Source organism: Thamnophis elegans, chromosome 2 (genome assembly GCF_009769535.1).
Source record: "Thamnophis elegans isolate rThaEle1 chromosome 2, rThaEle1.pri, whole genome shotgun sequence".
Lineage (NCBI taxonomy): Eukaryota > Metazoa > Chordata > Lepidosauria > Squamata > Colubridae > Thamnophis > Thamnophis elegans.
The window spans coordinates 89,862,800-89,875,571 of record NC_045542.1 but is presented as its reverse complement, the minus strand read 5'-3'; the positions used below and the strand labels follow the sequence as shown (position 1 = coordinate 89,875,571).

The 12,772-nt window shown below is 37.4% G+C and overlaps 1 protein-coding gene across 2 annotated transcripts in view; it reads right to left on the bottom strand.

Moving 5' to 3' along the window:
• CANX (calnexin) overlaps positions 1-9,958 on the bottom strand; it is a 31,922-nt gene extending 21,964 nt beyond the window's left edge. Inside the window, exons 1-5 of one of the 2 annotated variants that reach the window (XM_032210516.1) lie at positions 9,852-9,958; positions 3,062-3,256; positions 2,304-2,377; positions 1,247-1,305; positions 394-535 (exon numbers count right to left, since the gene is read on the bottom strand). In XM_032210516.1, the coding sequence (XP_032066407.1) occupies positions 394-535; positions 1,247-1,305; positions 2,304-2,377; positions 3,062-3,253 (467 nt within the window). In that variant the 5' untranslated portion in view covers positions 3,254-3,256; positions 9,852-9,958. Of the gene's footprint in view, positions 1-393; positions 536-1,246; positions 1,306-2,303; positions 2,378-3,061; positions 3,257-9,755 lie in introns of both variants that reach the window. The other variant, XM_032210515.1, reaches the window with a different exon arrangement.
• Between the last annotated feature and the right edge of the window lie 2,814 nt (positions 9,959-12,772).

Below are 12,772 nucleotides of genomic sequence, written 5' to 3'. Positions count from 1 at the left end.
GGAGGGGGGGTGAACAGCACACCTGAGACCGGGTGTAGCAAGAGGTGCCTGGGGAGGGGTGAGGCGAGGCCGGACATGGCAAAAAATTAACAATCGATTCTCTGCTCTAATGACTGGCTGGGTAGGCATGGCTGTGTGTGTGTGTGTAATGTGACTGGGAGTGAGTCATGTTGAGTTGGCCATGCTTACCCAGTCACACTGGTTGTTAAATTATTGGCTCCATGGGTTTTCTTTTCTGTGGGAAACAGATCAAATGGCTCTTTGAGTGTTTAATGTTGCAGATCCCAGACTAGACCAAAGTGGTTCTAAATTACATTGTGAGTTCTTATCTATTGTTTATGCATTGGTACAGTATTGCTGGCTCAATGAAAAAAGACAGCAAAACATACTTACTGTACAATGAGAGGCTTGGTGTCAAAGATAAACGGCTTATTAAGTTTAGCAGCAATTGCATGATGTTTGGCCCGTGAAATCAATACAAGTCCTTTATCCCCAGGAAGTTTAGTATCCTTCATTTCCTGTACTTCCCATTTGCCTATAGAAACAAGACAGAAAAAACAGAACTTTGCTCTTTTGTTTCCGTAACAAATATGATGGAGGCATGTCAAACACATTTTTCAAACTCTTCACAGTTATAATGTGCTTGCACTAAATGCTCCTCCCTCTTTTCCTTCAGAAGACTTTACCAGCAATACCTTTTGCAGACAGTAGGTTTTTTTTTGATAAAATTATGTTTTTTATATAGTTAGAAGCTACTGAATATCAATACACTTATTTGATAACTAGGCATAATTATCTGTTCATAACTGCTTTTTGCAAAGTCACATGATGATTTTGTTGGAATTATTAATCTGGATTCTTGTGAAAAATTATGCGTGTATTCTACTTTCATAGAATCATTTTTATGAGACTACAATAACCATCACTTACTATAATTTTATATAAAATGTGGGACAAGAATTTTCCCTCTTACTAGGGGAAAAACCTACTTCAAAAAAAGTATATAAACAAATACTTCGGGAATTGGCCAAACAGATTTTTCTGATAAACATCTAGACTAAGTTTAAATGCTCTAACAGAACTCTGATTTAGCTTACAGTAAGCAAATAAATTAGTATCTTGGCTGAACAGATTGCAAATTGAGTCTTATCTAACTGAATAATCCTGTCTAATAAAATACTATTTCTGTATAGAAAAACATATTGCAATAAAACTTCTTATATGAAGAATAAGATGTCATACAAACCATCATATTTGGCAATCTCATCATCCGTATCATCTTTCTTGGCTTTAGACAGAAACCACCTGAAATGTTTTTTAAAAGTTTACATGAAGGCAATGTAGAGCAGGGAGAATTCATTTTTCAATTTTACATAGCTACCAATTTCACAACTTTGATTTTGGGTGGTACGCAAACAATTAAGAACAAATCTAAAAAAATTAAAATCAACTTAAATAAGAAGACTGGGGGAGAATGGATCAATGCATTAAAACATAATACAATCACTGTGCACCTTTTCAAGGCTGTTAGGAAAAAAAGGTTTTGAGAGATTTCCAGAAGGCCAATAGGACTGGGCTAATCTTGCTGTGGGAGGTGGGGAATGATGTTCCAGAAGGCAGATATTATGGCAGAAAAGGCTACACTCTGCTCCCACGCCATTGCAATTGATACATTTCAAATCATAGTAAATGTTTACTGCCAACTCAAGTTACTTAAGAGACTATAATCTCTTATAATTAAAAAAGTAATTTACCAGATTATTTATGCATATAATATGACAAAGTTTGGTAGGGATGCATAAGAGCCATTTTTATTTTCATATCTGGACTGGAATATTCTTTCTAGAAAGTCACTCTTAACTAAGGCATTAGTGAACAAGTCATTTCTTCATAAATCTTTAAATGTATTTTTTAACTTACTATGTCAAACTCAATTTCATGGAGGACTGCATCAGGGCTGTGGTTGACCCTGGAAGGGCCAGGCGGGCATGGCTGACTGGTGGGTGTGGCCAGCTTGACACAACATACTGGGCATGGCTAGCAGGGTGGCATGTTTCCTCTTTGCATTGGGTAGACTGGGCCAAAGCCATAAGGGCTGGCTCCTTACATTTTCCAGGACAGCCCTGCAGGCCAGATCTATATGATCCATTTTTTCTATATGATACATTTTTTTTCAACTGTTATCAGATATACTCTATATTAGGTATTTTAATTGCACTGATTTCATAAAAATGTTTAAAAAATATTTTAATTTAAGTTTTCCTCATGTATATCTACTAGTACTTTTTTAGATGAATGCTTACCCTTCTAAAGTTCCTTTATCAAAGTTTTCAGCAAAATAAACTTCTCCTGTTGGTACTGGAGCTGTATAGGTAACCTGAAGACAGAAGTTCAATATTAGATGATATTCTGACTATTTTAATTTTTTACTGTTTATAATCAAGTGCAATATTAAAACTTAAGTTATATATAAAAATTACTAATAATTCAACCTCTAAGTTAAGATCAGAATTACCAGAATATCTGTGTAGTAAAATAGTCTTGGGATTTATACACCAGGTGAAGTTATGTTTGATTAGACATTTTCTAAAATATTAAAAGCAAAAACCAAGCTAATGTATGGATTAGTGTGTGTGTATAATACACACACACACACACACACACACACACACACACTAATCCATACAGTAGCTTGGTATAATACACACTCACTTCAATCTTTAAATGTATGATTCAAAAGGAAATTTCTATCTTTAAATGATAATGGAACACTGATGTTCCTTTGGTTTGAAAATAGGCATTAGAGATCTTCTTTTTAAGAATAGATGCTATAATGCAATCACACAAAAGAACCTGTACAACATCCTGTGAGAGCACCCAAAGTTGTGTGATTTGATTGCTTGAAAAATCCTCAAATTATGCATGCTGTTTCCTAATCTTTCATGAAATCTTATATAAAATACTAAAAATGCAAGCATAATTCCAATTTTACAAGACAAAGCTGGGTTTTCCTTTTGTAGCTTTTACACATTTTTGTAACTGAAAAAAAAATTAATCAAACCTTAGGTAATGGAGGAGCACTGGCTTCATGCTTTAATTCTTCTACTTCTTCAGCACCATTATCCAAGTCATCTTCTATATCTATTACATCTTCATCATCATGATCGTGATCGTGATCATGACCATCATGTGCCAGGACACTGGATATTCCAGCTATTAGCAACAATGCAAATAGCAAACACTTTCGCTTCATGGTCTATAAAAAAGAGAGAAGAGAGTGTTAAATTTATCAATAAAATGTAATTTAATTGCCAAGAGTATGATCTTTTGCTTGTCTTATTTAATCCTAAACCCAACCTTTACAAATACAAAGCATGCATCATGGCGGGATACAATAAATTACTTTAATGTTAATTATTATAACAAAGAATTCACACACCAAATTAGGTGTGATGCAGATATTTCATATTGTGTTGTGTAACCATTCTTTCTAGACAAGGATCGATAACATTTGACTATAAGAAAAATAGGAAACTTTAAAGTAAATGTTAATACATTTATTAAAAAGAGGCTACATTACTGTCATATTTAATTTTGGACCGAGTAAATGAGATCTGATTGTTTTTACATGAGTTACAGTTTTACAGAACATATCAAACGCTGGGAACACATATGAGAGGACATGACTTTCATACTCCCATGGATGTTTTTCCAAGATACTAAGTCAGTGATGGTAACCCTTTTTTGGCTGCCGTGCCAAAAGCGGGAGGAGAACAGGGGGGTTGTGCGCCGGCATGCCACACCCATAATGCTATGCGCACGTGATCAGCAACAAACACCCCTCCCCTGCTTTTGCTGCATTTTTTTCACCTTCCCCAGGCTCCAGAGGCTTTCTGGAGGGCAAAAACCGGCCCTACAAGCAAACCAGAAGTTACTTCCAGTTTGTCCATAGGGCCAATTTTCAACTTCCGGAGCCTTCAGAAATATGTTCTGAATTTCAGGTTTGCCCGTAGGGCTGGTTTTTCGCACTTTGCAAGCTTCAGGAAAGACTCCGGAGGGCGAAAAACAGTCTCAAAAGAAGGCCGAACTCAGCATATGTGCTGGGCAGCTGACAGGGCATCGCCTCGCGTGCCTTGACAAATGGCTCCGCATGCCACCTGTGGCACACGTGCCACAGGTTCGCCATCATGGCACTAGGTTAAACTATGGAAAGAGATATTTATAGTATTCAATCTTTTCAGAAAGTTCTACCTTCTAATCTTATATTTGTTTAAGGAAACAATTTAAGGAAACAATTTAAGGAAACAATTAGATATGAAAGATTGAAAATATACAGCCACAAATGTTATACATTACTCAATTGGCTACTATACTTTAAATCATAATATAATTTAGGTACAAACATTACTGGGTTCAAGAAAGTTACCAATTATATCCTACAAAGAGAAGTTCTTGCCTTATATCCAGCAATGTCATCTTTTCTGTCAAAATTTTAAATTTTACGGTAACTCTAAACTTTGATTATTTACTTATTTTTTCCATAAACTATACCCTTTCTCACTTTTTCTTTTATCTGCCATTTTTATTCTTTAATTTTTTTAAATGAATAAAAATTTAAAAGGTGCTTAATTTTACATTATTGCCATTTTTGTCTTTTAAACTATCTTCCTCTAGGGATCCAACTATACAAACCATTTTGAAAAAATATGTAATAAATGCTTTTAGCAACTTGTAAGTAGAATTTTACCAAGCAGCAAAGTATCTTTTCAATTTATCACCTAATTATCAGTGTTAAATGTTAAAAGATCAAAGCTACTGAAATTATGACAAAAACTGCCTATTTTGAGACTATTTACAGAAATATTATGCACATTTTTAATGCTTGGAGTAATGTTGTGTTATGGATACTGTGAGTAAACAGGAGAATAGAAACTACTTTGGCATGACTGAAGAACAGTAAGAACTCTTGTTGAAATTGAGTTCATGACTATCTTTCATATACAGGTAGTCCCTTAGGTTATGAACATTTGTTCAACGAGCATTCAAGTACTGATGGCACTGAATGAGCATAGCTTATGATCGCTCCTCAAAGTTCCAGCCATTGCAGATCCCTGTGGTCATGTCATCAGGGTACTTGGCAAATAAATCACACAACAGTAGCAACATACCCTGGTCACGTGATTGCTATTTGTGACCTTCCCTGACAACTTACCACAAACAAATTCAATGGGGACATCAGATAGGAAGGTTACAAGTGACTCCTGAAGTAGCCCCATAAGACATCCCACGGACCTTGTATTACATAGCAAACACTGCCTGCAGTCTGTAGTGTGCCTCCATTTGTAGCAACGTCTGCCCATGGCTCTCCTGCATTCCATAGCACCCACCAGCACTTTACAGCACTAACCCATGGTAAAAGCCTGCAGCACCCACACACACCCTGCACTCCTTGCCTGGGACTTCAGCCTCTTTCCACTTAATGATCCATGCAGTCTTATGGTTAAGGTGTTAACTGGGACTGCTATCGGTAAGCAATGCATCATGTGATGTTATGTTTTACAACTGCATCACTTAGTGACAGATTACTATTCCAACTCTCCATGTACCTGGAGAACTAGCTGTAAATTGCAATACTATAAATTTTCACTAAGGGGTAAAATGAGATTTTTTTTAAAAAAAGTAAAGGATTATATTGTTTTATCAGCATATTTAAATAATTAAACATTTTCCACTTTTAAGATCACATTTGTTGTTGAAATTCATAAGATAAACAATTAAAGTGAAATGAGATTTGATGAGGGTCCCTTGGCATTTAAATTTAGCACAGCTATGCTGCGCTTTGGACTAGAAAACTAAATGCATTAATTTGTGCAGAGGTTTCAACATAATGCCTATGTGAAACTCCTTAATAACAGACCATCTTTCTTTTGTGGCTCCAAGTCTTAATTTAAACAGCTGCAAAGAAACACGTTCATATCCACCATATCTTCAAAAGCAGTTTTGTGCCTTCCAAACTGAAGTGTTGCACAGTTCTGTTATTTAGCTACCAGTACATTCAAACTCTACTACCCAAACAAGTGAGCAAGTTACCAAATATCATCTAATAGGGCCCGTGGAAGTCATTTAAAAAAGTGCTTTGTAGACCCTTTTAGCATAAAAAGTACCATATTTTTTGGAGCATAAGACGCACTTTTCCTCTAAAAAGAGGCTGAAAATCTGGGTGCATCTTATACACTGAATACAGCATTTTTTGCCTCCTGAAGCCACGCCCCCTATACTAAAATGGCTGTGCATAGCCTTATGGAGGCTTTCAGAGATTTCCTGGGGGCTGGGGAGGGCAGAAATGAGTGAGAAGCCTCCATGAGGCTATGCATACAATTTTTTTTGGCAAAAAAAAACCCGGCCCGTTTTCACAAAAAATGGACCGGTTTTTTTGCTCTTTTCTGACCCCCCCGTAGGAGCACTCTGCAAGCCCCTCCCCCAAAGCTATTCATGCCTCTCCTTTTTGGAAAAAAAATTGGGCCTGTTTTCGTTAAAAACGGGCCATTAGTTAGTGTGGTTGATGAGAATTACATTGGTCAAGTGCTGTGCCAGCAGAAAGAAAGTTTTAGGTGCTACAGGTTGTCAGCGATTTCCTTCTCCAGCACATGGATAAATATACACCTGGAAACATCTACCTTCCTACCTACCTACCTACTCTATCTCTCCTTACTTACCTACTGTATTTCACTCTCTCTCTACTCTCTCTCTCTCCCTATCTACTGTATTTCTCTCTCTTCCTCTACCTACCTACCTCTCTACACACTTTCTCCCTACCTACCTACTGTATTTCTCTCCCCCACCTACCTACTGTATTTCTCTCTCTCTCTCTCTCTCTCTCTATCCCTTTATCTACCTACCTACCTAACTACTCTCTACCTCCCTACCTACTGTATTTTTCTCTCCCTCTCTATCCCTCTATCTACCTACTTACTTTAAAAAAAAGCCTCTTCAAAACCTGGGTCTTCAAAACATACTCCGAAAAATACGGTATTTCTTCTTAAAGCATTAAATCCTTTGGAAAATTTATGCAACTCCTCTGAAGACTGTCTTTATCTGCACAAACTCAGATAGGACTTTCCTGGCGCTGCCAAGGAAGCAAGTAGTATCTTACTCATAAGAACCTTTGATATGATCAAGAGTTGTTGTTCTAAATAACAGATTGAGGTAATGCAAAAGTACACTTACTGTATTTTGTTACTTTTTAACCCTTCCTTTGTATTAAAAATCATATTTAGTGATTAAATGTTTACTAAGTACAGGTACCTGAAAATTATGTTTTGAAAAATGTAGCCGTTCAAAGATTTAAGTGTCCCCCCACCACAAGTTGTGCCTTTAACCAATAAACAAAATGTTCATTTTGCTACATATTTTCTTTTAAATATTTATATGTCATGAACAGGGTACAAGAAAGTACAAACTCTACCTATTAAAATATATACCCATATTTTTTGGAATATAAGATGCACGTTAGCTTCAGGGGAGGAAATAAAGGAAAAAAATCTGCCTCTATGGCCCATTCACCCCCAAATGCTGCTATCGGAAGGCAGCAATTGCTGCCACCTAGAACAGCTGATTGGCACCACACCAACCCCCCTTCTCCCCCCCCCAATATTTGCTCTATGAGACGCACAGACAGTTCCACCCACTTTTTGGGAGGGGGGGTGCATCTACAGTATATAAGTATGGCATTTTTACCTAGTCTAGGGGCTAAACACCTACTAGAACACATATTTGTCTATATTCAAAATACTTGTCAAGCAAGGCAAATACTTACGTTTTTAAATTATTTGACTGACATGCGTACATATCACGATAGTCTGCTTTTTTGTTAAAATCATTTACTCATGATTAAAAATTAAAAATTACATTAAATCACAATGAAATATGAACAATTTTTTTTTCAATATGAACAGGAATGCCTGTAAGCTATTCTGTAATTTTGGAACACAATATCCAGTTCAAAATCTTTTGCCAAATTAAAAAAAACCATTAATCACATTTAAGACAACACATAGATATTTCATATATACTGAATTGTCATTTCCAATTCAGTGTCATTCCATTAAGAACTAGAATACTGTTTTGAAAACATTAAGTTATTGCTTTAGTTGAGAATGGTATAGAATTGCTTAGTCCACTATGAACACTAGACTTCTTCTGCAGTCTGTTTTACAATCATTTGGGAATTATTCCTTAATATTGTTCCACTTAATACACTTGTATTTTTATTTCTGTAAGAGTTTTTACAGCACTCAAACATCACTTTTGATGTAAAAAGGTATTTATAACTTGAGACAAACACAAGGAAAATGACAAATTAAATTATGGAAGGCTATATGCCTGACTTGCAGATTAAAAATAAATTGCTACTTTCAAATACAGAGATATTTCCTCATTCCTGTGACCATTATCCTTTTGAAGTTCAAGGTTTGTTAGCTCATTACACCACCTATATCCTGCATTCACAAGTTAACCTTCAACCTGCCGAATCATTCTACTCACACACAAAAATTACATTTCTTCATGCTCAAACTGTGATTACATTAGCTCATTTTTAAAATTAGACCACAGCTCCACATCCAACTCGTTTAGATTTTTAAAATTATAAAATCAATTCAAATTGAGCAGATGCCCTTATCCTTCTAGCTTATCATTTTGGTTTTTCAGTCGACAGTAGGATAGATTTGATTTAGATCAGTTTTTCTCTCCCTCTAGATTCTCTGGAACACAAATCCAAAATTTAATTTACCCATATTGTCTGAACATTACCTGTTTATGTATTAAGTCCTAACTGGCAAAAGGCCAATTCATCTCAAATAGGAATAAAATACGTATTTCTTTCCACTTTTCTCAGAGCTCCACAGGCAGAGAACCCACTTTTGATGCAGATACTGGTATCAATACTAATGTCACATTATACGATTTTCACAATAAAAGATCCCATGAAAATACAACATCCGTTTTCCGCTTCATTCACTCAAATGCACCCGTCCACTGCGCACGCCTTAGAGAAGAGGCCCTGGGCCAAATTCACTCATTCTCCTTTTCGCCTCATGACAGAGCAAACTTCCATATAAAAGTCACGCGTATTTTCATACTCCAACAGCTCTGGAAGGCTTTTTTTTTTACATGAGGAAAAATGTTACCTATACTTCACGGCTATCCGTGTCCGGATCTTCTCCCTACTTTAGGGTCCCCTCTCTGCCCATACTTCTTTACGGGGTCCTTCGTCCTGCGGCGAAACCTCCTCGCCCTTAACGGCCGGCTATTCGTAACACACCCACGACTGCAAATGCTAAGTCATTTAACACGCATGTGGCCCTCCACCCAGCAGTCACACCGGGCCCACAGGCCCGAGGACTAAAGGGCCAGTCTCAGGCACCTTCCACCCAACTCCTCCACGAGGCCTGAGCGTCGAACCCACAAACTCTCCGTTCCTTCTGGGCCGAGCCAAAAAAAGAAAAAAAAAGAGAAGCGACGGGAATGACTCTCCTCATTCAATTCCTCCGCTTAGGCCTCACCGGGAGCAAAGGCGGGAATCGCCTACCGCCTTAAGCCTTCGCCCCCGTTCTCAGACTCCCCACCCCCGAAGTCTCGGAATCCCTCCAGGAGTTCTCGACTCGTCGCCTCAGGACTCTTTTTCCACCCGTCGCCCTCCGTCAGCCAAGATGCCCGCCTTGGCCGCTCCAAATCCCAGGTCCCCCCTCACTCACCCACTCCACACACGACAGAGAAGCAGCAGGAGCCCGAGGTTCTACGAGGGGGACTCCCCTCCGGTTCCTGACAGAGACGGGCGAGCCCCAACCCACCTTAACCGCGCTCCCACCGGGCAAAGAACTCCAGGCGGCCCGAGTGCCTTGTATCACGTGGTCGCTTTCCAGAGCGCTGCCGCCGCTACCCACTCTCCCTAACACAAACCCCGCCTCTAAGGCTGAGAGACTCCTTACCCCATTGATTCAGAGGGGCACGGAAGCCCCGCCCATAGGATCGCTCCTGGATTCCATTGGCCAGCCCGCGCTGTCACTTATCTTTGGTCTGTCCTGAAGCGACGTCCCTACGACGCTACCTTCGTGGAGCGCTTCGATTGGAGAGTTATGAAAGAGGAAGTGGCCTCGGATTGGCAGTCGGTCAGAGAAGGGGATGTTTGAATGAAGAGTTCCGATTCATTATTAAAGTGACATGAAACTCCTTAGACGGTTACTTTTAGTTTCAACCCGCAAGCCGAGTCCTTCTTAATTATTTCATCATCTACTGTATAATTTTACCCCCGACAGTTAGATATTACTTAGACAGGCTCAAATTAAATATTTTTCACATATTATGAGGAAAAAAAGAAGGAAAAACAGGATGATTAACAGCCAAATGGGTGGATTCAGTTACAGCGATGAAGAGTAGTTATTGGAAAATCTGAAGGAACAGGTTGAAAACATCATCCTGGAGAAAATATGCGGTCACTCCAATAAGAGTACCAAAATCATCACCATCATAGTTAGACATATACTTAGAAAACGATTTTAAAATGAACAGCTTTCAATGTTCTTATAGAAAATATGGAACTCTTCACAGAAGACGCAGAATAGTCTTGTTATGTAGTTTTACAATTTATTTCTTTATGAGATGTAAGCCCAGAGCCCATGATTGGGTGCTTAGACACAGCATGCCCTTGTTGCACTTCTGCTCTGTGAGATGTGTTGTTGCCAGCAGGCTTCCAGAATGCAATTCAAGCTGCTGATTATTACATATAAAGCTCTTTGTGGCATAAATCCTGATTATCTAAGGGACTACCTATCACCCATTGTTTCTACTCAACCAACATGAATTGAGAGAGTTGGGCATATTCCAGGTTCCCTTATTCCCAGGCGCTGGGTTAGAGTGAGAGAAGGGCTTCTTGCCAATTTTCTTTTTTTTTTAATGATTATTTTTTCAAGACTTTTTGATAACATAACAATATTTTTGTTTTCCTGTATTTTTATTTTTGTTGTTGTGTGTAAGAATGTCAAATTCTGTGCTGCAGTGTTCAACATTTATTGAATGATGACCTGTGCATGAATAAGACTTAAGCAACTAGTTCACATATGATGGATTCAGAAAACAGTCATAGCAGGGTATCCAAAATGTCTCCCCGCCTTCGCAGAGTTATTGCTTTTTATACAGTTTTTAACAAGCAGCAAACAGCATTGTTACTGGTTTATTCTCCTTGTCAATCTTTAAGAATATCCCAGCCAGGGTAAAGTCGCGCATATCTTGATGGTTCCTGGTGGTACTAATTAGGTGAGTTCATAGACATTTGAGATAAACAGTTACTGAGACATGGCAGTTTGCTGCATAGGGCCTCTACGTAACCTTTACATGACCTCTATCTCTACAATATATTAAATTAAACTATTTAATTTGATATAGTCTTCCCCTTTATGCTCCCCTACACCTAACTAATGCTACTACCCTTCTTTTAGATTCTTAGACTTTTATATATGCTTCCTGTTTTAATATTTTCTAATTTTTCATAATTTTATAGACCCTGTATGTGTCTTACTTAAACTGGCTCAGATTTCTAATAGATAGAAAGCTCATAATCCACCTAGAAGTGTATTCAGGCACAGATAGGTGAGTCAGTTTGGAGAGAAGAATTTCTGGAATGATGATCTGTGATGATTTTCATGTGGGCCAGCATTAACCTTTCAAAGGTTTTCATAACTACAGATGTTATGTTACTACACAACTATATGGTTATGTTACATAATTATATATGTTATGCAAAATGTTAAATAAAATGCAGAATAGTAAAATGAATTGACTTGTTACCCAGGTAGATGGGATGTTATTTTTTATTGTATATTTTTGTTCACAATATTCTAAACTGGAGTAATAATGATTAATCTATTTTTTCTTTTGACAGTCCCAATTTATTTCACTGGGCATTCTGGCTTTTCATATTTAGTACTGCATTATGTCATGATCTGCTAGATGGCAGCACTTAAACTAGAAAGCTAAGCATTATCTGGTTATTTGAAAGAAAGAGAATATGGGAAGTCCAGTACTAATTGTTAAAAAGAAAAGTATAAAATAAAGCAATGGAAAACCCCTCTGAATTGTTGCCAAAAACCTATATAGATATATCTGGATATGTCACTGGACTTCAAAACAAATGTATCTTATTATGTACTGCAAAATGATATTTGATTATTTTTCAACATGCTAGACTTGTCTTACTGCCAAAAACAATTTTAATAGCATTAATAGGCAAAATGTGTATCGTTATTTCACAAGTACATTCCTAATTATATATTTCAGAATTTACAAATGGCAGTTGAATTAGGTCTCTTTGAAAGCCTAGATAAACTACTCTGGATTGTGCAATCGTCAGCAGAATTTGCAAATAGTGACTGCACTTATTTTATACATATTTAAGTTTCAGTATAATTGTCATTCCTGTACTGCAACTCTGAACAGTAAATTCTGAACATATTTTGAACAGTGGTACCTGTATAAAAGTTACTACTGTACTGTAAGACTTGGCTGATCCAATATACTTGACTAAAGTGTATTGTTTAATTTTGCAGTGTGCTGTGTGAAAACAGGTAATTTTATTAATGTAGTACATTGAGGTTCAGTAAAGCATACATGAGCAGTTTATATCAATGACTTCAAAAGTCTCAATAAAAGTCATTTTTGGGGGGGGAGAAGAGGAAATAGGAGGTAAAATTGTTTAACTTATAAGCATGTCATTTGT